Source organism: Lytechinus variegatus, chromosome 16, assembly GCF_018143015.1.
Source record: "Lytechinus variegatus isolate NC3 chromosome 16, Lvar_3.0, whole genome shotgun sequence".
Lineage (NCBI taxonomy): Eukaryota > Metazoa > Echinodermata > Echinoidea > Temnopleuroida > Toxopneustidae > Lytechinus > Lytechinus variegatus.
The window spans coordinates 4,456,161-4,481,586 of NC_054755.1; the positions used below are offsets into that span (position 1 = coordinate 4,456,161).

The following is a 25,426-nucleotide window of genomic DNA, read 5'->3' on the forward strand; positions in this document are numbered from 1 at the left end:
AACGCCCACAAATGTAATAACACTTTACCCACAAATGTAATAACGCCCACAAATGTAATAACACTTTACCCACAAATGTAATAATTTTTGATCGCCCACAAATGTAATAACACTTTACCCACAAATGTAATAACGCCCACAAATGTAATAACACTTTACCCACAAATGTAATAATGCACTTTACCCACAAATGTAATAATGACTTTACCTACAAATGTATAAATTTGAAGTGATTTTTGGTGAATTCGTTCTAAACTAATATCCTATAGTAATGCGTTCATATAGCACAAATGTTCAAAGTCTTTTTTCCAGACCCGGTTAATGAAATATTACAGTACAAGTCCAAGTCTTTTTCCAGACCCGGTTTTTCAAAATTATAATATACGTCCAAAGTCTTTTTACCAGACCCGGTTGTTTCAAAATTATGATATACGTCCAAAGTCTTTTTCCAGACCCGGTTAATTCAAAAATTATAATGCAAGTCCAAAGTCTTTTTTTTCAGACCCGGTCGTTTCAAAAGTTATAATATACGTTGGTGAGGGGTAAAGACAAATTAATTTTAAAGATTGGTCTCAGCTGTCATTTTTTTTTCAATATTTCTTTATCTTTTAAATAACCGGGTCCAGACGAAAGACTAAGCATAATACTCGTGTTATTCCACATGAATAAGAATATGAGTCTTTTGTTTTTAGGATTGTTTAAATCATTTTTAAATCACCGGGTCTGGAATAAAGACAACGCTCTAAACATGTGCTTTTCTACATGCATGGTCTTAATTTGGAGGATTGTTGGTTCTTAGATTCGTTGTTGGGGGTTGAGTTTTATTGATTTTTTATTCCTGAAATAGTTGTGTCTGGAGGAAAGTCGATCTTCGACAATCGGTCTTCATGTTGTTCAACAGTAATTAGATTATTGAGCATTCGTTTTAGAATATTTGTAAAAACTATTTTATTTTTCAAATAGTAACCAAGTCTGGAGAAAGGATGTCTGCTTTACCCACGCGTTATTACAATGTTTTGAAGGGGTAGTAGTATTATTTACTGGAAGAAACTTTGGAAATTTGGTCTAAGATTCGAAGTTTTTCAGTTACTTTTTTTTTGATAGCCGGGTCTGGAGGAAAGAGTAGGTTTTAAAACTCGTGTTATTCCACGAGAATAAGAGTATAAGGTCTTATGTTAGAAGATTTTTTTTTCGTAACTGTTTTAGGTCTGGAATAAAGACAGCACTCTAAACCTCTTTTAAAATAGGTTCTTAGGTTGAAGGTTTGTTTGGTCTTAGACTTTGATTTTTTTTATTTCTTACTATTAGCGTTTTATTTTTTTGAAGAAAAAAAATGGTCGGGCTGAAAGACTACGCTTTATCCAGCATTAATAAGATTATGGGGTCTTTATACTGTTTTAAAACTGTTATTCATAATGTTTAAATAACAGGTAACCGGGTCTGGAGAAAAGACTACGCTTGATTCTCGATTTACTCTTAGTGCATTTATTCACAATATACACCGTATAAGTTGAAACAACAACAAAGACATTAATTCCACCAGTTTTTAATTAACTGGGTCTGGAGAAAAGACTAAGCTCGATTCCCAATTTTTCCACAGGAATATCATTATCGTATCTTAGTTTGGACTTATATTATAAATTTTGAAATAACTGGGTCAGGAAAAAAGACTTTGGACTTATTAAAATTCTTGAAACAACCGGGTCTGGAAAAGAGACTTTGGATTTATATTATAATTTTTGAAACAACCGGGTCTGGAAAAAAGACTTTGGACTCATATCACAATTTTTGAAACAACCGGGTCTGGAAAAAAAAGACTTTGGACTTTTATTATATTTTTTTTTAACAACCGGGTCTGGAAAAAGACTTTGGACTTGTACTTTGATGTTTTATTAACCCGGTCTGAAAAAAGGCTGCACTTTTGTGCTATATGAACGCATTACTATAGGATTTTAGTTTAGAACGGATTCGCCAAAAATCCCTTCAAATTTATTACATTTGTGGGTAAAGTCATTATTACATTTGTGGGCGATCAAAAATTATTACATTTGTGGGTAAAGTGTTATTACATTTGTGGGTAAAGTGTTATTACATTTGTGGGCGATCAAAAATTATTACATTTGTGGGTAAAGTGTTATTACATTTGTGGGCGTTATTACATTTGTGGGTAAAGTGTTATTACATTTGTGGGCGTTATTACATTTGTGGGCGTTATTACATTTGTGGGTGCAACACCCCCCCCCCGGCCCCTCCTGTGATGTTGTCGCTACTGTTTCTCTTGGTTTTATTGTATGAAACATTTCAATTTTTACAGATAAAAAAACAGACTTTTGATTGAAACACAAATGGCTAAGCCCATGGCAATTTCAAAATTTTAGGGAGAAATAACCGTCGTTGAGTAAATTTAAAAATATTTCATACAATAAATACAAAATAAATGGTGAGTGGGCAATGTCATCAGTTCCCTCATCGTACACCATCCAGGATGTTTATATAACTGTTTAATGCAAATCAGCAACATTTTGAAATCGTATACTTGACTGATTTTGATTCATTTTTCCGTGTTTAGCTTGGTTGATTTTACTGCTTTTATTCAAATCAAATGATTGTTGGGGTGAACTTTCCTTTGAAGAGGTACTCCTGGCTCAAAAATAATTTTATCTAAATGGAGTAAAATTCACGAAGCAAAATGCTGAAAATTTTCATCAAAATCTGATAACAAAGCTATCGAATTTTAGAGTTCCGCAATATTTTGTTAAAAAGATAATGCACATCATCATGAATATCCATGAGGTAGGCTAACAGTGTCATGTCCCTTCTTTATGTTATCATATGAAATCATAAACATTTCATATTTTCATTCATACGGGTATGGTATCTTTCCCTTATAATAAAATAGGTTGCAGCAATAAGTATCTTATGCATTAAATCAATTGCCAATCCATTTTTTTTAATTCCTGTGGGACAAAGTTAGAATTAACATGATTTCATATAATGAAATACAAAAGGACAAGTGGGGATACGACATCATCAATTTTCTAATTGAATATTCATGAAGACACACATAGAACCTTTTCACTGTAGAACCGTTTTTGTATGTAAAATGATATCAAAAAGAGTTTTCAGGCTTTCTTCATATCTTTTAACCCTAAATAGACTGGGCTATTTCGATGCCTCTTAGTCGTCGATCACGTGATCGCAACGAAAATTGGTACGCACGTTACCCATGGCATAATCTACAAAATTACTATTAGGTTAAAATTCTGTGAAAAAACTCATTGCTAATTAATTATCCCAGTTTATACGTAAAATCAAGTTTGCTCTAATAAACTAGATAATGCCCCTAAAATGCTGATTTTTGGTTCAGACTCTTTATAGGAATCTGATCAAATGTACTAGAAATTTCAACATCATATTTATTTCATTTTGTTTTTTAAATTTCTTATGTTTTTCCTTCGTTTCTTTTTACTTATTGTTTTTTCAATGGAAATTATCGGATACTTTATTTTGACCATAAAAAAATGAAATTCATTCTCATCAGTAGAAGGAAAAAATAATGACACATTTTATGAATTTTAGCTAAGAACACCATTTGCATTGGATTTGTACACAAATTCACGTTTTTGAGCAATTTTGGGCCTTCATGCACTTACAAAATGTTGCGTAATTTCGGTACTGCATACGTGGGGGTCGCAATGTTGTTTTCAAAAGTTGTGCGAGGCTTGAAAAAGTCAGCGAGCGAAGCAATAAAAAAATTTGCGTGGCGGATTTATCGTAAAAAATGTTGAGGGGGCTGAATCCTACAGACCCCTCCCCCCGTCTTCTTAGGGTTAATACTACTTTGTCAAAAAAAAGAAGGAAAGTGGAATAAAAAGTATCGATTCCAAACTATGATTCCCACAGCTGAAGTATTCTGGCTAAACAACTGTGTGTATTGGGGTCTACCATTTATGTGTGCAGTGCATGCAGCTCGACTTTAAGCAGAGTCATTTCTTATCATAATCTGTCAGTATGCTGTAATCCATGGGTGCATTTAAATAAAGCAATTCTAATCAATTTCAGGCAAGTGCTTTCAAAATCAATCTCATTACTAGAACATAAGTTTATCTTAATTTATTAGTTGTTACATGACAGAGTTGATGCTGTATTGAACTGCTGGTAATGTAATGTTATTTGGAGTCTTTTACGAGTCCTTACACAAGAGAATTGCAGCTGTATGGTATTAATGGTAATGTTTATAATGTAATGCAGCCTGGTAGTTTAGGCGTTATTTGCTCCATTTTGAATGCGAGGGCATTCGAATAGCAATCCTTAGCAGTGGACCATATTCTCAAATTCTTTTTGAATATCATGGAAAGAAATTGAATGCTCAGGAATATTTCCATATTTTCCACTATTGGCCATCAATATATTGTATCAAAGGGACAGAAGTAGATTGAAATAAAAAATAGATTGGACCACACAATGTGTTTAACCAAAGGCAATTTGTGAAAGGTCAAGTCTACCCTAGAAAGATGTGGATTTGAATAAATCGAGAAAAATCCAAAAAATGTAATGCAATGTTGAAAGTTTCATCAAAATCGGATGTCAAATTAGAAAGTTTTGACATTTTAAAGTTTCACTTGTTTTTCAAAAAAATATTTATATGCACAACTTAGTGACAGGCAGGGGAGAGTTGATGATGTCCCTCACTCACTATTTTTGTTTGAATTATACATTATTTCCTTTTATACAATTTTTACAAGAGGGACCAACATGACTGAACCATAAAATGCTATAACAATGGTAATTATCTATTCAGGGAAAAATAAATCTTCTTTTATGAAGAGAAAAGGAAAATATTTCATATAAAAAAATCCCCCAAAATAGTAAGTGGTTGACGTGGTCAGTTCCCTCATTTGCCTTCAGACCAGGATGTGCATATAACTGTTTTGTGAAATTAAGCAAAATTTTCAAAATGCCATAACTATTATTTTGCATCCGATTTTGATAAAATGTTCAGTGTTACGCTTTTTGGATTTTTCTCGTTATTCAAAATAACTTTTTGTTGGGGTGGACTTGTCCATTAAAAAGTGTGTTCATCCAGTGATATCAGTTATTATACATCTTTCCATAGCAGCTTCCTGCATTCTCCCGTTACCTGGGCCCCGTTTCATAAAGGACTTGCAACTGTTGTAACTTTGCCATAATGGCAACTACCATGGTAACAGGGCTCAGCAGCCAATCAGAATCAAGGTTTCCATGGTAGTTACAACAGTTGCAAGTCCTTTATGAAACATGGTCTATGATGAAACATGAAGATTGGTAATGAAAGGCAAAGACAGCACAAGGGAAAGACTGGACACTTTGGTGATTTTTTGAAACGCTCGGTTTCGCTCGTGGGGAATGGCGCCCACTAGCGTTGAGTAAGTTAACCATTGCACATCGGCTGTGTATAAAACATGGGAAAATGAGAGAGGGTTTGGGGGAGGGCACGAGGGCGGCGCATGGGGATAATTCCAGTTTCTTTTCTCAAACCTCAAAGATATATCCGTTTATATTATACTTTAAAAAAAAGAAATTTTAATCTTAAAATGTAAAAATCGTCTATTCCTTCACCCCTCCACCATTTCCCTCATGTTTTGTACACGACCCAAAATGGCGATACGTGACCGTCTACTTAATGCTGCTGGGCGCTCTTCCCAAGTGTTTCATCACATGCTCTGTTAACTGTCCAGTCTTCCCCTTGTCAAATACCTTCATAGTATAGGAACAATGGACGAACTATACAGTGCATCCCACAAAAAAAAGGAAACCTGTTTTCAGAAATAGATTTCACAATTATTAAATATGTTTTTAACTATAAATTTGTTACTAGTGGGAAGAGTGGAATCTCATCTCTCATTTGAAACCAACAGCTTAGCAAATCGTTCCATGCATGGTAGATTACAAACAATAAATATTGAGGCATATCAGAAACGATTTGCGCAGAAACTTATATGGGAATTTGAATCCACTCTTATTCCAGAGATCAGTGAGAGAATCTTAACAATGAATACGAAAGAAATGCTAATGAGCCAATTGTCGATTATGCATGGTCCTCGTATCATGACCAATCTTGTCCAAAAGTCAGTCTTGCTCATTAATGCGTGAAGTGTTCATCTCAAATTAGGTATCCAACTAAAGAGGAATTAAACTATATGATTATGTAAATGAATTATAATTCATTTGCATTTGAATTAAAAAGATGGGAATTCCGATTTCCTTTTTTCTGGGACGCACTGTATAGACCACTGAATGCAGACTATCCTTACTTCTCAACACAAATGATGAATGCAAACGATGTCTAAAATGATTTTTTTTGCATTTTATTGACTAGTTTGTCAATGATATTGTCTTAATTTACACTTTATTCCTTCCCGTCCTTGACCTTCTTTGTTCCGCGGAGACGTCCGGTACGGCGGGCAGCGATCAGACCGACCTGAAACAGGTAAAAGGATAAAATTCAATATATTTTAGAATACATTCTTATACAAAGAATTATGCTATTTCAACCCTTTTTGCACCGAGTAGCTCTAAGCCCCTCCTGTCCTCAAAATAGATACATGTCAGACCCTCAATTGTGATAGAAAATTGCAAATGGTACCTCTAGCCAAAATATACCTATAATTATGTTTACTTTAACTGTTTAAACTTGATTAATTTCATGTTTCTTATAATTGGAAAAGTGTTGCACATGATTTCCATTGGAAAAAAAAACACAAAGTAGAAGACAAGGAAAGGAAACTTCTCTACAATTTGCGGAAAGTGATAAGGGCTTATATCTAAGAAAGAAGTTAACCAGCAAGGAACAGGGGGTCTGTTGCGAGAACGTTGGTGGTGGGTATGAGGAAACAAATTATGCAAATCAAAGATTTTGCATAATCCGATGAGCAGTTCACTTTGCAGGTTTGACTGCAGGAGTTTGTTTTTGTGACCTACCTTGCGACCGGCCGATGTATCTCTCCTGACTGTAGAGGGCGTACCAATATGTTGATGGTTACCACCACCGTGTGGATGGTCAACGGGATTCATGGCAACACCACGCACTCGTGGCCAGCAGTTACGCTTGACCTTGTATTTGAAGTAGGCACGACCAGCCTTCAGGAGGGGCTTGTCGATACGTCCACCACCAGAGACAACACCTGTATTGATGATCATGTAAAGGAAAAGCAGCTTTTTATGATTTATGGGTCATAAAAAGTGGTTCATATATAAAGCAACTCATGATACATGTGACTTAAGAAATGTACTGAAAACTCCAGTTGCATGCACTATAATTACATCATCACCACCACATAAGTCAAGTCATGGAGAGAGGACATGCCCTACGGCGTATTAATTAATATTGTGCGTTAAATACCATGTGCAGATTGGCATTTAAGCAAGACTCTACGTCACACTTTTAATTTTTTTCAACACCCCCAGATGCAAGGGAGGAATGCCTGTGGATGGAATAGTGTGGGAAAGATTACAAGTCAGGCAGGCTTTACTTAGAAGCACAATCATTTTTTTTATACCAACAAGAGCTAAAAATTAATCTATTGGTGATCTTCCACCAAATAAGGCGATCCGAAATCTGGTCATGATGAAATAATATCAAACTGAATTACATTGTCAAATTTGCCATGAAAGCTAATGATATTACTTAGACTATCTACATTAATAAATATCAACAATCATGCTTTCAAAAGAATGATACAAAATTATCTGACCTACTTTTGGCATTCGTTGCTAACTTTCAATAAAATGTTGAACACCTTAAGCATGAGGTAATGAAAGATAAATAAAAAAAGACATAACTTCTAATTCACTCACCGACCATGGCCCTGTTGGCAGAGGGCACAACCTTCTTGGAGCCAGAGGGAAGCTTGATACGAGACTTCTTGGTATCAACATTGTGTGATACTACAGTGGCGTAGTTTCCAGAGCAACGAGCAAGCTTGCCCCTGTCTCCTGCTTTCTCCTCCACGGAGCAGATGACGGTTCCTTCAGGCATTTGGCCGATGGGGAGCACATTGCCGATGTTCAGGGTGGCTGAGATTTAAAAAGAATTGCATTCATTTCAAGTTAAAATTGGTAGGACATCAGTTTATCCTACAGCAATAGCTCTGAAGCACATCAAGCCCAACTACATCCAACCCTGTCCACAATTCATACACTGTTCTGACCCAGAAACAATGTTAGAATGCCATCCGTAGAAAATGTCTTTAAGAGAACAGTAGGAAATGTTGGAGGAGCAAAGACATCACTTTGAATTGAGCATGGAGTTCCAAAATTCACATCGTGGAATACCAAGGAGGTATTTTCTCTACCCTTTTTTTTTCAGAAGCTAATTTTGAGGTGTTACTCAAAATATTGTTCATATCTGATGGTATTACAGCAAAATGTACCAGCCTAAGAGAAATGGTTTGGAAAAAATTGTTTTGAATAAATAAATTAGGATAAGAAGCAATAATCGGATGAGTAGCTGTACGATCAGTGATTTGGTGTTTTAAAAAATGTCATTTTCCCTTTCTGGAAACTTGTAATTCTGTTTCAAACTAGATCTAAAATGGAATTCTGTTTTGTCATAGAAAATAACAAAGTTCATGCTAATGGCCTATGTGCCCTTCCAAAGGAACTTATATTTGTAAATCATGAAATACACCCTTTAATCCTTAGCTTCAAATTTGACTCAGGTGGCATCAGATGGGAGTCAACTCTAATTCCTAGTCAAAGTATCTCAGGAAACAAGTCACTGTGGCTCCGAGCAGAGCTAACTCCCAGCCGATTCAGTAATATTCAACACCGGAGAAATGAGAGACTAATTCCTATATCTGTCTAGATCTCCTTTAGAAAACTTGTTATATAAATAACTGCTTTGTTTATCATATTCTAGTATGATCAGGGGGGTGTTTAACACAGATGCAAGTATGACTTAGGTCGCACTTCAATGCTGACGCATATAGGACACGCGTACATGATATGCAACACGCAATCTTATTGATCAATACGCAGTAGTGCGCGTCCTCTTGACAAGAGCTGATCAATGCCGTCATGCCTTTTATCCCGCGCGCAACTAGACATTCAAGTGCGACTCCAAGTCATACTTAAATCTTTGTGAAACATCCCCCAGATTTGATAGATTACAAGGGGTGAAGGGTAGGGGTGTGTTAAACAGAGTTCTTTCTCACACAGATCTGGAATGAAACAAACTCCCTGAAATTACATCATCTTGGTAGGGGATGCCTAGCGTCTGCCAATATTTGATTCGGTTTGTATGGAAACCTAGGGCCCGTTTCATAAAGGACTTGCAACTGTTGTAACTTTGCCATCACGGCACCTACCATGTTAACAAGGCTCAGCCAGCAATCATAATCAAGGTTTCCATGGTAGTTGCCATAATAATGGCAAAGTTTCAACTGTTGCAAGTCCTTTATGAAACAGGCCCGTGGACCAGGACCCCTTCTGAACTCCCATATTATCATGGGATATCAATGTGGCCATATTTTCATTGAAAAGGAATTTATTTCTTTTTTCTTTAATATTTTGTCGAGCAGTACTGTGGTTGAATGAAAAAGCATATTTGGCATAAATGAAAGGTAATTCGTTTTTTGTTATGCATTTCTTTTATTTCTGAAACAGGCTGAAATACAACATTCTCTTCCCCCTAGGAACCTATCAGTGAATGTATACTTTGTGGTATCATACAAATTTGCCAATTTTATTTACTGCTTAAATCATTGCCCCCAAGTAGGATGAAAGACAAGAGAAAATACAGACTGACAAAAAAAGTCTACCTCGTTTTCCACAGTAGATGAACTGTCCCGTGTACATTCCCTCTGGAGCAATCATGAGTTCAGTGCGCTTCTTGTACCTGTAAGGGTCTCGGAACTGGATCTTGGCAAGGGGGGCACCACGTCCAGGGTCGTGGATGATTTCCTATTGTAACAAATCAAATGATACACAATATTACAGGAAGAACCGATCCACATTTCTAAAACCTACTAAATAACCTAGGCTTTAATTTTTTTATTTTTTTCATTCTCTAGACAGTTCAAAATCTGCCAATTTGAGTACATATTCTTGTAAGGTCTTTTATTGGTGGAAATTGAGAAATCAACTACACAGACTAGTTTATACTGGATAAGATCTCGGCCGTCGACCGCGCGATTGCGCCGAAAAATTGGCACGCAGGTTGCCTGGGACATAATCTACAAGATTGTATAGTAATATATTTCATGCGAATCCCTATTAAGTGATTATGCTAATTTATGCGTAATTAGTATGCGAAATCATACTTTTTCCTCTAACTCCCTAAATAAAGCTCCAAATGTACTAATTTTTGGTATAGAAACTCTTTGTGGTGTTCTTAGCAAGTGTACATGAAAAATATTGCGATATCAAATCATTTTCTTATGTATTATATTTATTGGTTTTTGCAATTTCTTTTGTTTTTCATTGTTTTTTCAATGAAATTTGTTGGGGACTCTTCTGTGATCATAAAAAGCATAAAATAAATATATTTAGACAAGCAAAACTAAAAATAATCATACATTTATGAATTTTGGTTGAAAACACAATTTGCATTGACTTTGTACACGAAATCACGTTTTTTAGCAATTTTGGGTCTGACATGCACTTACATAATGTTGTGTAATTTCGGAACGGCGTAACTGGGTGACGCAAAGTTGGTCTCAAAAGTTGCGCAAGACTTGAAAGTAAAAAGTCAGCAAGCGGCGCGGTAAAAAAATTTTGCGCAGCAAAAATATTGCGCGATTCGTTGGGGGGGGGGGGCCCTCCGAGGCCCCCCCAACCTAGATAGGGTTAATGAAAAGCATATGTTGAAGAACTAGATTTGTTTAAAAGAATAAAGCAATTTTATACAAGATAAAGATTATAAAAAGTAAAAATTTGTCCAAACAAGTCAAAAACATCTCATCAGTGCATGGTGGTTTGGTTTACAATTTTGTAGATTGAATGAATGGATGTACCAACCTTCACGATGCCCTTGAGGTATCCATGACGCTCTGCATAGTCTATGGACCGAAGTCTGGGGGCTCCCTTCCTGTGCTTGTTGTGCGACCTAAAGACGCTTCCCGCTCCCTTACGCTGTCCACGGATCACTCGACCCATGCTGAAATCTAGCAATGAGACAACAGATCATTATTTTTAAAAATTTCACAATAATCAAGCTAGGCAATTTATACTAGGAGAATTGATACACAGAACTCGCCATACGTTGTGACGTTCACAACATGTAACGGGTCAATGTATGGCAAAAGGCACTGTTTAAAACTTTTCTTCTGTTCAATGATCAAATATTTAAAGACAAATTATGCTATGTTTGTATTAAGTTACGAGGCAGCCAGCAGCTCCCCTCCTGTTTTATGGTTGGGAAATTTTATCATTAAATGTACTAGCAATAGTATGAAATCTGGTGCATTCCATAATGTAATGTCATAAATAATATTGCAACTTAATGACATCAGAGGGTGTTTCACAAAGATTTACGTATGACTTATATGTCTAGTTGCGTGCGGTATAAAAGGCATGATCTCATTGGTCAGATGATGCGAAGAGAACACGCACTAATGCATATTGATCAATTAGATTTGCGTTTCATATCGTGTACGCGTCAGCTTAAAGTGCATTCAAAGTCAAAATTAAATCTCTGTGAAACATCCCCCAGGCCCAGGGGCCTGTTGCAGAAAGAGTTGCAATCGATCGCAACTCTAAAAATCATGCGCAACTTGATTTTCAACCAATCAACAGCGCGCATTTTGGATTGGCATTTGATTTTTTGACTTGCTAAACGCAACTCTTTCTGCAACGGACCCCAGATCTGGTAATTGATCTAATGCACATCCATTAACATTAAGAAAATTGCCTCTTTCACAGACATCATCTAGCCACAGTCACAAGCCAATTTATGAATGAAAATAAGTAAAAATATGCAGTGCAAGTCTCCAATTGCCCAGCAGTGCATTCCATGAAAACAAGGTTGCAATTCTCCTCATACCAAAATCAACATAGATTTTCACTTTTGTATATTATTTGAATGAGATTGAGAGGTATTTTCAGACAATCTACATGTATTTTCTTTGTACGGTACCGATATCATACAGGTAAGCGTATTTTGATTACTTCTTGCTTTTCTGTCAAAATCGTACAAAATAGCACCAGTGTCACATCATGTTTGTCATTGTTTACAAAATCTATTGCAATATGTACAAACATAGTCGAGTGCGGGGTAAAAAGAATTCCTATAATTATTTCTGGGTCTTTGTCCTTGGCCTGGGGACGGGGGGGGGGCACTCAACCAAAAAAGTGGTAGGGTTGTGCCGCGGGCGAGGCAAAAAACAGGGGGCCTTGGAGCGGGCTTATTGTAAAAAGGAGGGTCCTCGGAATGGGCTTCGGAACTATGTTTGTGAAAACGGGGGTACGGTACTTGGAACGGATCTCTGTATTTCTGTGAGTGCGTATGCATCCCTATGGAACGGGCAACCGTGCATGATGCAGCTAGCGCAGCCTCCGCCGGATGCGGTCACATTTAGGCGATGGTCGAAAAGCGCTATATGGCCGCTTTTCACCAAAATTGCAGCTCCTTGTAGCAGATTAATGCGACCGCAACGGCGTAACGAAAAATATGCGAAGCTTTGGAGCGGATTTCTTTCTTCTTTTTTCTCGATAAGAAAATGCTATGCCTTGAAGCGTCTTTCTTTGTTCTTTTTCTCAATAAGACAAATATGCTATGCCTTGGACCGGAAATTTTAGTGTAAAAATGGGGGTCCCCTCCGCAGCACATACCCACTAATATGCATTATATACTGAGTGCCCCCCCCCCTGGGTCCTGACCTTGGTATGAACAATTTTTTATTATGATCTCTGCTAGGCCTATGTTGTTCTAGATTATGTTTTGAAATCGCCCGTGAATAAACGTGCTAGGAAAAAGATGTTGCATTTGTTGTAGCTGTATTACATGATTTTTTTTTTTTTTAAATACAGACAAATTATACATCACTTGAAAGGTTTTTTCAAGACAAATTCAATGGTGAAGACCAAATTACAATTGGAGCACCATAACTGAAGATATGGCCTCTTAAAGGGACGCTATACGCGGAACTTTTCTGCCACCCAAGACAAGTAGGCTACCCATTGGGTGGCAGATCTACAGGTACTTGTAGATCCAAGAAACTTCCATACTTTTTTTTCATGTAGGTTACTAAGTTAATTTGACTAAAATGCAACACAAGAGGTGATCTTGTAGAGCATGGCTGTGTTACCTTCATATTTTTCTTATTCAAACAGCTTCTATTTGTGAAAATATAGTATACAAGAAGAAAGATAACAAATTAGAATAAGACAAGAGAAGTGCATGGGACGCTTTGCGTTGTTAAAAAAAATAATCAACTCTTGGGGGTCTCATTCCTCAACAGACTTTAATCAGAAAATAAAAATGAATTTCCCACTATACTTCCCGGTATCTGTAAGATTTATATCATTCAAAAGTAGAAAATTAAGTTTTGCAAGTAATTTTTTTTTTCTTTCTGTTTGTCCATGTTCACTCTGTATATAATTACCATGATGTCTCTTTTTGTTTGCAGATCTGAGAATGCGAGATCAGACAGCTGGAGCTGCAACAGTAGCTAGAAATGTACTCCACTGCTTAGAATTATAGAATATATTAACATTAAAAATATTGGAATATATAAAGTTAAAAAGCAAGTCTCTGACATTATCTGAATTTCTACTACATTTAAAATCACATTTACAAAATAATCTCCCTCCTAGTAAACATAATAAAACAGGGACCCATTATTGTGTACATCATGTGAATTGATGAGACAGCTTATTGATATGATGACACAAAACAACAGAATATATAGTCATGTATCTAGATTCATTTTAATACCAGTACCAGGCAGCAGTCAATGCATGGTCTGCGCCTGTACACCATGAAAAAAAATGAGACTGGAATTAAACGTGCTTTAATTCCCGCCTGTTTTTTTTTCTTGAAATATTAAGTTGAAATTATCATTAATTTATCATCAATACACATAATTCATGCAGAAATCAAATGCACAACTTATCACCTACAACTAATTTCAATGGGTTTAACAATAACATACATGCATCAAGTACCACACCCACGGCCACCACGCCCACTCACTCCTTTCGGTCAGCCATGGCACCAAAATCACGATCTAGGCGGCACAACATGGGCTTGCATTCGCCTCTTGCGCAGCTATGCGACACATTCTTATATATCAAAATTAGATTTTCTGATACAAATACACTTCAAAGAATTAATTTATATCTGATATTTGACTGTTCCCTGGGAAATTTTCTGTTTATACGGCTTTGAAGTAAGAAAATAGAAACATGATTTACCTTAAGTGTCCAAAAAACTCCTTTTTGTAACAAAAAACATTGCCGACATTGAACTGAAATCGTCACTAACTTGTAGAAGAAAGTCTGCCGATTTTAATGATACATAACACATGGTTATTTGATGCCCCTAGAGGGCATCAACAAGTAAAAGTAACTTGCAAGATTAACCCGGTTCTGGAGTCATATTTTCCAAAATGGCGACTTCCATCGTGTGACGACGGACAGGTGGTGCTCTCGAAAACGGCCTTAAAAACAACATTTTGGCGATGCAAATGTGAGTAAATTGACTATAAATAAGAAGTTTAGATATAATAGAAACAGATCATAACATTTTATGAAAAAAGGATTTGAAATGTTGATACACTGGCTCAATGAATTTTGCCCATTTTGTGTGTTGGCAGAATAGGAAATGTGTTAAACGCGAACCCGTTGCGATCGCTATTTGTTGGCCCAAAATCACCTATTTAGGGGATAACTGGAGGATGGACACGAAGTGAAATATATAAAGGGTGAATAGTAAGAAATAGGCCCTAGAGCTATTTTTCTTTCTCACTGGAGGCCTACATGTAGGCCTATTTTTTTTTCTATAATTAGGTGGTCTGTCTATGACAGATCACCTATTGATTTCGTCAGAATTTTCTTTATTTCTTTCTTCCTATCTTTATTCATTGTACCTATTTTTTGTCGCCAACTTTTCTCGAAATTGGCTGAATCAATTTTGCTGATTTTTTCGTCATATATAGAATCTATCATAGAGACGGCAAAATAAGCTTTTGAAGGTCATATGGTCATGATGACGTCATCTACGCGCCATTTTGTAAAATTCTTCATTTGATCATATCTTCATTATCAATTATCAAAAATTAACAATATTTACATGACAATAACTTCATGTCAAGGATCAAATGTCAATGTCATCAAAGGTCATGTAGAGGTCATGACGCGCGCGTACGCGCGCGTCAAAGGTAAAAAAATCGTCCAAATGACCTATAAAATTTTTTGGGTACGTTTCAGGTCATTTTAAGCATTTCGAAAATTTGCGCGCGCGCACATATGCGCGCGCGTTTCCGCGCGTTACACCTTAACGCAACGCAGAAAAACCGTTTCTTTTAATATCATTGCATTGCTAATAAAATTCTGAGCAATTTGATACCTTGATCAACCTTCTACAACCATTAATAACGAAATTAACACCCGTTAAACTTTGCAGCACGTGTGCGCGCGAGCTCTCACTATAGGCCATATATGGGCAAAAACATGCCTATTGCAAATTCACTGTAGCTCTTTAAATAGTCCGTTGACCCCCAATTTTTTTTTCATATATCGATAGATTATGAGTTGTAGATTTGATATCATGTCACCATTGTCCCTAAATTATCTCGTGACGTCATCAAATAGGCGCCCAAACTAAAAATTTCATTTATTCAAAAATGACGTCATCAAATTTATGCAAATTTGGCTGTAACTTCTCGAATATAGATCATTTTTCGCCCAGATTTCGATATGTCTTAGTTTAGAAGGTACTCTTTCTCCTCAGTTAACATGGATATTCGTTTTGAGAAACGCATCATTGCGTAAAACAGCGATGAAAAGAGGCATGTCATTTGTCCTCATTTTGCGTGTAATCTCTATGGGACATGACTTTTTCCCAAAACTAGATTCGACATTCCTCTATTTCGTGAGCCATATCTCCATTTTTTCTTGTCAGCTTTCCTTGAGCTTTTGACATGTTGTAGTTGAGATTCTGGGCTATCGGAAGTGTGCCCTTCATTTTTTGATCAGATGCCGGGATCATGCCCGTATTTCACTTGCAAAATTGGAATTGTAATTTTCAAAATTGCTTACGTGTAATCTCTATGGGGAATATCGTGGCTCAATGGATAACGCATTTGACTTGCTTTCTCGAGGGCGCGGCGGAGGTTCGATTCCTGGGGTAGAAAAGATGATTTTTTTTTCATTTTTTTTTCTTTTTGCCACCTCTTACATGATCCTTTATGATAATTAAAAGGTATGAAAGTTAAAATTTAGCAAGATAAAACAGATTATAATTGTTTTTTTCATATCACATGTATTTTGTGTGTAATCTCTATGGGACATGACTTTTTCTCAAAACTAGATTCGACATTCCTCTATTTCGTGAGCCATATCTCCATTTCTTCTTGTCAGTTTTGCCGGAGCTTTTAATATGTTATAGCTGAGATTCTGTGCTTTCGGTAATGTGCACTCCACTTTTTGATCAGATGCCGGGATCATGCCCGTTTTTCACTTGCAATATTGGAATTGTAATTCTCAAAATTGCTTACGTGTAAAGTCTATGCCTATGGGAAACATTAATAATCACATTGAGCAATGGTCAAAATTTATTCTTAGGATGTCTAGAATCAAGATTATCAATCATATCTAAATTATTCATTTTATACATTAGCCGACTCTGAATGAAAAATCATGACAGACCACCTAATTCGTCCGCATGACGAATTAAATTCTAGTTTTTAGTTTAGGCCCTATTTAGTTACAGTAAACCACCATTTGATCCCACCTTTGTCACTCGATTTAGTTTTAGAATAGCCATAGATTCAAACGTTACAGATAATTTACGAATGTTAGTTGAACACCAACCCGAGACGTCGACACCTAACCTAGTAAAAAAAGTAGGCAGTGTATACAGCCACATGCGTGTGTCTTTACCATCCAGCCACACGCGTGTGGTTATATCCAGAACACTATCGAGTATCTGTGGATACCGCCACACGCCGCCAGAATAACAGTAAAACACGTATGTAGGTCTGACCGTCTATATCACGATCAAAATAACCTCATTTCTTCATTAAATTCTTACATTCTAAAGACTAAACCCCTTTGATTTCTTTAAATTGTTTCAATTTCATTCTCACCGTCTTCTTTCCTTGCTTTTCTTGTCTTGTTACAAAAGGCCGCCTGTTAAATAGCAAATTTCCACACTTTTTCTACTTGTGTCGATTCTCTACTGACTCTAGGCTATGTGCGCGTACGTGCGTACGAAACCCAAACTGTGTATGTCTACTGCGCTAGCGCTGCGCTAACGCTGTATGGGTCTGCCACCGCGAAGGAAGCCAGAATCGACACAAGTAGAAAAAGAGAATTTGCTGTTAAACAGACGACCGTTTGTAACAAGACAAGAAAAGCAAGGAGAGAAGACGGTGAGAATGAAATTGAAACGATCTAAGGATATCAAAGGGGTTTAAAATGTAAGAATTTAATGAAGAAATGAGGTTATTTTGATCGTGATATAGACGGTCAGACCTACATACGTGTTTTACTGTTATTACTGGCGGCGTGTGGCGGTATCCACAGATAGGTGTTCTGGATATAACCACACGCGTGTGGCTGGATGGTAAAGACACACGCGTGTGGCTGTATACACTGCCAAAAAAGTAGTAGGCTAGGCCTTATATAGTACCAATAAAGGCAATACGCGACGAGTAGGTTACCGTACAGTACACATCTAATCGACATCAGATGAAGAATCGAATGTCCCGATATTTCCTTATCAAAGAGTAAATTCCGACTACCTTTTACAATTTACTAGGAAATGTAAAAAAGTGTGACAATATAATTCAACTGATTCGATATTTCGCACATGATGGTCAATACATCGGCTAGATTTAACTGATTTTTTTTCATCATTTTACAGTCCGGTATTACCTACAACACGGTCTTCAATTGAAAAGACCGTGCCAATCGAAAGATGTCTATTTTGATCCATTTGCTGCACATCTTTAAATTAAAAAATTGACAATTTTGTAATAATTGAAAAATTATAAATATACATTTATATATATATATATATTGAAAGCAAAATTGTAACAATCATAGGATTCAACAGTTCATTGTGCAAAAAAATATGCAAGTAAAAACATGTATCTCTGTGCGATTGTACCGTACCGGTACGTACGTACGTGCACTGTGTATATGGTATGGTACGTGCTTTTATGTCCGCAAATTGGCAGCCTCGCAGTTTCCACATTTGTGCTACGTCAAGTCCCAATTTGCCTCAAATAAGTCAGAAAAAATCAGTAGTTATGAGTAATGGAACGAATCAAAATGGACCTACCCTGGACCAACAGGTATGTATAGATGTAACTGGGAAATTTCAAGCCTAAATTTGTGGGGGAAAATGGAGAATTTGTCATGAAGAAATTGCGTGAATGAATGATGACGGATGTGTCTTTCGTGGATTGTGCACATGCCTCGCCTGTGCAAGTGTGTATTGTATTGTGCAGTCCTGTCTGCACTGCATGCAGCCACGCACTATACACGAGGCTTTGCCCTTGTCCATTGCTTGTGCTGTGGCCCTTGGCTTGGGCTTGGTTGGGAAGGTGATGCTGGTTGTTGTAAACTTGTATGTGACTGTGGCTAGTTGCAAACTGGGACTGAGAATTTGCAATATTTTCAAAGGGTGTCTGAAGCCATGATGAAAATTGTCATAAAATAAAACGGGCTAATTTCAGGGGGAAAATAGCGCACTTTTTCTGGAAAGTGGAAATTTCGCCTGCCACTTGCCAGGAAAATGTGATCTGATGTTTGGGATGTTCATTGAATGAGTGCATTACCCCATGTGATGTGTTAACTATATTATGGGAAATTGACATTTCAGTTTGGCACAGGTTTTTTTTTCCACTTTGTTCGCTCGTCCCAATTTTTCAATGAGATCTGAATTATAATTTCTAAATCTTAAAAAAAAACACCATCAGCATGATCAGTAAGAGCAACAAATTTCCTGTTTGGCACTGCTTTCTATGGACAAGTTTTTGGAATCAAGAATGAATTCGTAACAGCTCTCGGAAGCTAAAAATTTAGATTAATTTGTGTGTCCCACACACAGCTCAGTCTATGGCAGGTAAATGCTGGAAATTGACCAGATTTCATTCTTCTTTTGCAGCAGCCATTTTTTAATTTTTTTTCATGAATTGTTACATTTCTGTCAAAGAAATTTCTTTTAAAAAAGAAAAAAAAAGATTCATACAGACACCCTATTTTAATGCTTATTCATTACAAACAAGAAGCATTTGTATTTTCTGCATGCACATGCACGCAATCTTGCCATTTCCAATTGTAACAATACCTCTTGTGTTGGATGTATCAGTGCCAATTTTTGCTGTATTTTCTTGGAAAAGACAAAAATTATTGGAGTTAAAGAATAGACAAAAATTAGTGGAGTTTTAACTCCAATAATTTCTGTCTTTCAGGGGTGTGAGAGACTGAGAAATCAGATTTATTAGCTGATTTCAGATTTTTTTGTTATGATTTTCAGCTTATTTTTGGCTTTCCTCTGTACAAAAAGTACATGATGGGAGCTCTTTCTATTTCAGACTTTTTCAACACTCTTCAAATCTTTTTATTTGTGACCACTCATACCCTTGTTATTTATTTTTTTAATGGTTACTTTTCACCCCTGCAAATCTTGACCCGGACCAGGCACCCAAGCTCCGCTGCGCACTGTCGAGCTTCATGATTTACACGAGTTACATGATATGAAAATCAATTTCAATTTATCTCAAAATTCTGATGAGGAAACAAGCTCCCTTCACATGAGCTTCTTGACATTACATTTAATCAAACAAGTGTAATGCCTTCTGAAAATAGCACTGTGCCTTTTGCCATCCACTCCATGTGAATATCAACTCTGAATTCTTTATCTTTAAATCAATTTGCTGTTTCATATCTGGATGTAGCCCTATTGCACTTACATGTAGGCTTTAAACAAATAAACCTCCTGTAATGAAATACGGCTAGTTCGCTCCCTTTTTAAGACTTGTCTTCCTGTCGACTTGTATTAAAATCCTTTGCCTGGCACATTTGTTCAGGGTAAGGATTTGACAGGTGAATGAATTTTCAATTTTTTTTTCTTATTTTAAGAAGCCCTTAAAAATTTAGACATGCAGGCACATGCACACCATGTGCATGTAAAGTTTAGTGATACCTACATTACATGCAATGGATTTCATGGAATGTATTTGAGATAGCTTGCCCCTATCCAATAAATGGCAATCAAAGTTTCCCACTATTGTTATTTGAGTCCGATGAAATCTCGTCACAGATGAAAAGATTATAATATTTTAGAGCATATTTTGAATTCTATGATTTAATTTCAGAGAAGAAGAAAATTTTCCCATTGTTTGGGGAAGTTCAAGACTTTCTATATTATCTGAATCAAGCAACAAAATTTAGGTCGACGATGTCCTTCTGAACATTTAGTTCAAAAGCAACATTTCTTTCAGGGTTCCCAGCCCATCAGGGAAAATTATTTTTCTTTTTTATAGTCAGGGAAAAGGGAAATGCTTCAAATGAGGGGAAAATCAGGGAATTTTGAAATTCTTTAAAAGCTGGGAATCCCGTCTTTTTTAGCCTTTGTTGAATTAAAATGATACATGCTTTGAAGGGGAAGTTCACCCTGAAGAAAAGTTTGTTATAAAAATAGCCCCAAAAAAGAAAATATTAGTTAAGGTTTGAGGAAAATCCACTGAACATAACGAATGTTATTAGAATTCTAAGTTTTGGATTAGTGACATCACAAATGAGCAGCTGAGCGTGTGTGTATTTGAGTTTTGTCAGACGTGTATCAATCAGATATGATTATTTACGTCTGGGACCGACCTTTAACGTCACCATCCGAAAGACGTGACCAGGGCTCGAACCTCTGCATCAATTTGTAACTTCCCCACAGCTTGGATTACAGGCGCACGCCACAACGCCCAGTTATGAGCCATATGTTATGTAATATCAAATGCATAAATTTCAATATTTTTTAATGGTTTGTGATGACTTATTTTTTGTTTTCTATTTAGGAGTGGTTGTCAAATGATTTGTTTGATGTGTACATTAAAAATAAAAAACATTTTCAAATTTTCTTAGAAATTTGACTTCACAGATCGTATAATTTGAATTCTAATAACCTTTTTATTCTTTGATGGATTTTTCTAAAACCTTTGGCAATATTTTTATTTTTTCAGCTTTTCTGCTTTTTTTTGCATTCAACTTTTTGTCAGGGTAAACTTTCCCTTTAAAGGTGTTAGTGAAATTGTACCAATCATTTTTATTATCACCACATCATTTATGTCTATCTCTTTTTATTATCTGACAGTTTGCTGCTATGGATCTGATGACAGGAGGTAATAACATCTATTTTTTTTTCTAAGACTTACAGTTTTCTCTTAATAACCTATAAAACTCCAATATTTAAAGCATTTAGAACCGGGATAATAATCTTTTGATGAAGATCTTTGCTCATAATTTGTTTCCTAAGCCTATGGAAAATCCATATATTGCATTACATTCCTTTTATTATTTAGAACTTGCGTTATGTTGGTTTTATACATGTAGACAGACAGTGAAAATGCTGAAATTTAATGTTTTTTCAAATTATTTTTGACATTCGATTGGATGTGACATGGGCCTCCGTAGTCGTAATTTCCAGTTATCGAAGCAAGTAAAAACAGAATTCACTAAAATGACCACCTAACACAACTCAACTTTTTATTTGTATGTTAAATGAAAATTATGTTCCAAACCTTAGAAAAAAATAAATAATGGCAGATTATTTAGCAAAATTATCATGGCATGCCTGCCAGGTGACTTTTACATGTACATGTATTTTCCAAGCAAACATTACACATGCTACCACATGTGCACTGTGATGACAATCTTCAGTATGCTCATATTTAAGCCCAGACTTCATTGTTCTCAAAGATACATGTAGATTAATTACCTAATTTATGTCAACTTGCTTGTCATACATGTAGATCTCAGGTGATATGTGACAATTCATTATCATTTCAATAACTTACATAATATTCATGAAATTATTGCTCACTACAACTGTTTACGTTTCAACGTAATTTTAAATTTCCCAAGATTTCTAACATTTGAGCATGAATAAGCCAGTTCGTAGTTCCTTTCTGCGCATGATCAAAAGATTCTACGCATAATCAGAGGAAGCTCATTTGTACTAAAGTGACATAGTGGTTTAAAATCTAATGAGATAAGCACCAATTTTGATGTCTTGATTATTCATACAGTCCGACCTCTCTTATCCGGCCTCCCCTTATCCGGATCTCTCTATTATCCGGACGCACACTTGCCAAGATTTTTTTTTTTTTTTAATCTAGTACAGGTACGTGAGGAAATGAGATTTCAACTTAAACTCAATCCTGTACATAAACCCACTCTGATTACATATATTTCCCAACATATTCACCCTACACCAAACATATTTTTCATGAAAATATCTCACCCAAATCACGAAAAGAACTTTATGAATGATAATTTCCAGTAAATCAGGGTGCAGCGCAAACATTTCATCACGTTTCTCATTTTGATTCGCGGGAAAAAAACCCACATGTCTTGCTAGCTAACTTTAGGCCTCAATACGGACAGCGCCATCTATCATGTTTGAGCCTACAGTCAGTGGAACAATGGCTGACATTGCGAAGCTGCGATACCTGCCGCAATGATCTAATTTTAAAACTTGGTTTCATCGAGTTATTCACTTTATTTCGAAGTATGCTCGATGTATACCTCAGTCATTTTAGCAGGTAAATTATCCAAGAGTTTTGGCCATCGATCGATTTCATTTTGAAATAAAAAACACTGCCTATAATTTGCACTGACTCTGCAGTGAATATTGTCTTTACCGTATGCCCACTACAACTACGTGTCGGCCCTATTTAATATTGGGTCTCCCAGATCCGGATAAATCCCTAATCCGGATTGGTGCTGGTCCCAACGTGTCCGGATAAGAGAGGTTGGACTGTACATTCTTTTGAATTGTAGTTTTCATTTACATCCACAAAAACAACAATGCATCCTTGAACGACTGGTATTTCACGGTTTGCCATGTACATTGTGCAACATGCTTAATGCTTTCAAAGTAGGGATCATGCAACAACTACTTTCATAAAGTGTTCATTGGTGTGCTATTCAAGTCACCTGGTCTATTCAATTTCTTCATCCTGCTATGTAAGGCAAGCTTACGTAATATCTTGCTTTGAAATCTGCCTAGCATAATGAAAGAAATGAAAAGTCATTTGACCAAAATTTGTCCATGAGTAACTACATTGTACGAACGGGTCTATTAGACCGACATTTATCTAGAAAATTTAACAAAATGAATTGATGAAGTTTTGTTTTAGTGGTTTGAAGCTCATTTCAATGTCGGTGAAGTAGATTTTTGCATAGTGAACAGAATTTCTATTTTTTGAAGTGCCTAGTAATTCTTACGCTGATTTTTTGTTTTGTTCCAGCAAAAAAATATGTGCCACCACACCTACGCAACAGAAACGATGGTGGACGTCCTATGGCAGTTCCACACCCAGGTATTTTTCTTTTCTTTTTCTTTTTTTTTTTGCTCTTCCCTTTAAAGTTTGAATTCTAACATTTTTTTTAGCAGGTACACCCTATGCTCCAGAGTGAGTTGAATGTCATTTTTATACTCGACCTCGTTCATTGTTTAATCATTGTATTGTAGGGATTAGTTTCTAAAGCAATGTCTTATGGTTTGGGTATTCTTCCATGCAGGAAATTACTTTTCTCTTTAAATTGCAATGCAATCTGCTTTATGACTATCATACAAATGTCTGATGTTTAGTACATGTTTGTGGAGGCCTGGACTTTACACAACTTTATTAAAACTTTTTTTGATAGGAGCGATCAAAACTGATGGTAATAAAATTTCTGAAGTACAGTTATCCCCTGCCATGTACACTTCTTAAATAATGATAAAGCAATATTTGTATGCCTTTATGTAAGTACTTTAGTCACACAAGGCAAACTGAATACTGAGCTGCTAATTAGGATATTTACATGTAAAGGGAAAGTGATAGATGATTTTGCCCGTAGAAATATGATTTTGAAAATTGTAAGAATTGTGATTTTTGGTATGTTTTTAAAATTATAAAGAAAAGTAGGATTGTAGGCTTGAAAATAGGATAAATAGGTTGTTTTAACAATCAAGATTGGCAGCTGTGTCAATACACCAATCCATCTTTAAAATTGGTTGAAGTAAAATCAGAAAAACGAGTTGAAGATATTATGCCTTGATTGTGAACTCAACTTGAACACATGCTGCCAGAAAATAAACTTTCATATAGTTGTGATCACCTGGTAGTGCAAGAGAAAGTGGTGGTTTCATATCTATGTTTGATAGAAATAAAAGATGGTGTATGGTGAAATGGGAATGTTAGATTGTGTGGAAAGAAAGCTTGTAATAGTACTGCTTCCCCCACTCTGTTTTATGCCTTTATACAGGCGGCTACCAGAACTTCATTGCCCCCAACGCTCAACCAGGTTTTGGTGGCGCTCAATTCACTAGAGGCGAGTTATTATGTCAAAATTCCCATATGTATTGTCACAATCTCACCCACATTGTGTATGCCTATTATTTGAATGTACATTATTATCCCCTGTAGTTATTTTTTCGTCATCCATATGTACATGAATGATTTGTGCATCCCGATAATATAGACTTACAAGTAATATATATTTTTATGATCTTGTCAGCATCCTTAACCCTCTGTATATAAAGAGTGGGTGCAATTCCGAGCAACATTTGTACTTATTTTCAAACATGGGTTTACTTATTTCTCTAAATACTTGTGTGATTTAACGAGGATAGTTCATTATATTTTTTTATCCCTGTGGTGTACTAACAAACTTGTATACATGTACATTCAAATGCTTTCAAGAGTTTTTATTTGATAAGTGTTTCTATGCATGCGATATTTTGTTGCATATTTAAACAAATATGCATGCACTTTCATGACATCAAATCGTGTGTTATGTCATCTTTTAAATAATGTAATAAATTGTAAATTATTATTTTTTAATTGTCATGTACATGTATGATTTCATTCAAGTAAATTTTGTTGAGCAGCTTCTATTGTTAGATGTTGGTATTCCCGTTTTTTTTTTAGAATAAACATTTCTTCATAATTTTCAAAATGATTGTCATTCCTTTTTCAAATAAAATCTGTTTGCCTTTTTCTTGTTTCCTTAC

The 25,426-nt window shown here is 36.0% G+C and overlaps 2 protein-coding genes across 6 annotated transcripts in view; one reads left to right on the plus strand and one right to left on the minus strand.

Moving 5' to 3' along the window:
- Positions 1-6,331: 6,331 nt before the first annotated feature.
- On the minus strand, positions 6,332-18,132 carry LOC121429699 (60S ribosomal protein L8-like). The gene is made up of 6 exons (XM_041626867.1): positions 18,079-18,132; positions 10,999-11,144; positions 9,801-9,942; positions 7,837-8,055; positions 6,961-7,163; positions 6,332-6,460 (listed from the first exon to the last, which is right to left on the minus strand). The coding sequence occupies exons 2-6, from the start codon at positions 11,134-11,136 to the stop codon at positions 6,389-6,391; spliced, it is 774 nt and encodes a 257-aa protein (XP_041482801.1). The 5' UTR covers positions 11,137-11,144; positions 18,079-18,132; the 3' UTR covers positions 6,332-6,388.
- A 229-nt stretch (positions 18,133-18,361) lies between these two features.
- The window catches only part of LOC121430016 (ATP-dependent RNA helicase DDX3Y-like), a 31,902-nt gene continuing 24,837 nt past the window's right edge, over positions 18,362-25,426 (plus strand). Inside the window, exons 1-4 of one of the 5 annotated variants that reach the window (XM_041627289.1) lie at positions 18,362-18,500; positions 21,518-21,545; positions 23,676-23,747; positions 24,679-24,744. In XM_041627289.1, the coding sequence (XP_041483223.1) occupies positions 18,366-18,500; positions 21,518-21,545; positions 23,676-23,747; positions 24,679-24,744 (301 nt within the window). In that variant the 5' untranslated portion in view covers positions 18,362-18,365. The remainder of the gene's footprint in view (positions 18,501-21,517; positions 21,546-23,675; positions 23,748-24,678; positions 24,745-25,426) is intronic. The other 4 variants (XM_041627285.1, XM_041627286.1, XM_041627287.1 and 1 more) reach the window with 4 other exon arrangements.

What these genes read in the sequence shown, in the direction of transcription:
- LOC121429699 (XM_041626867.1), bottom strand. Translation starts at nt 11,136, where the DNA reads ATGGGTCGAGTGATCCGTGGACAGCGTAAGGGAGCGGGAAGCGTCTTT. An exon ending in TGCCAACAGGGCCATGGTCG is followed by an intron (nt 7,164 to 7,836) that starts GTGAGTGAATTA and finishes TCATCAATACAG; the next exon opens with GTGTTGTCTCTGGTGGTGGA. An exon ending in ATACATCGGCCGGTCGCAAG is followed by an intron (nt 6,461 to 6,960) that starts GTAGGTCACAAA and finishes TACCTGTTTCAG; the next exon opens with GTCGGTCTGATCGCTGCCCG.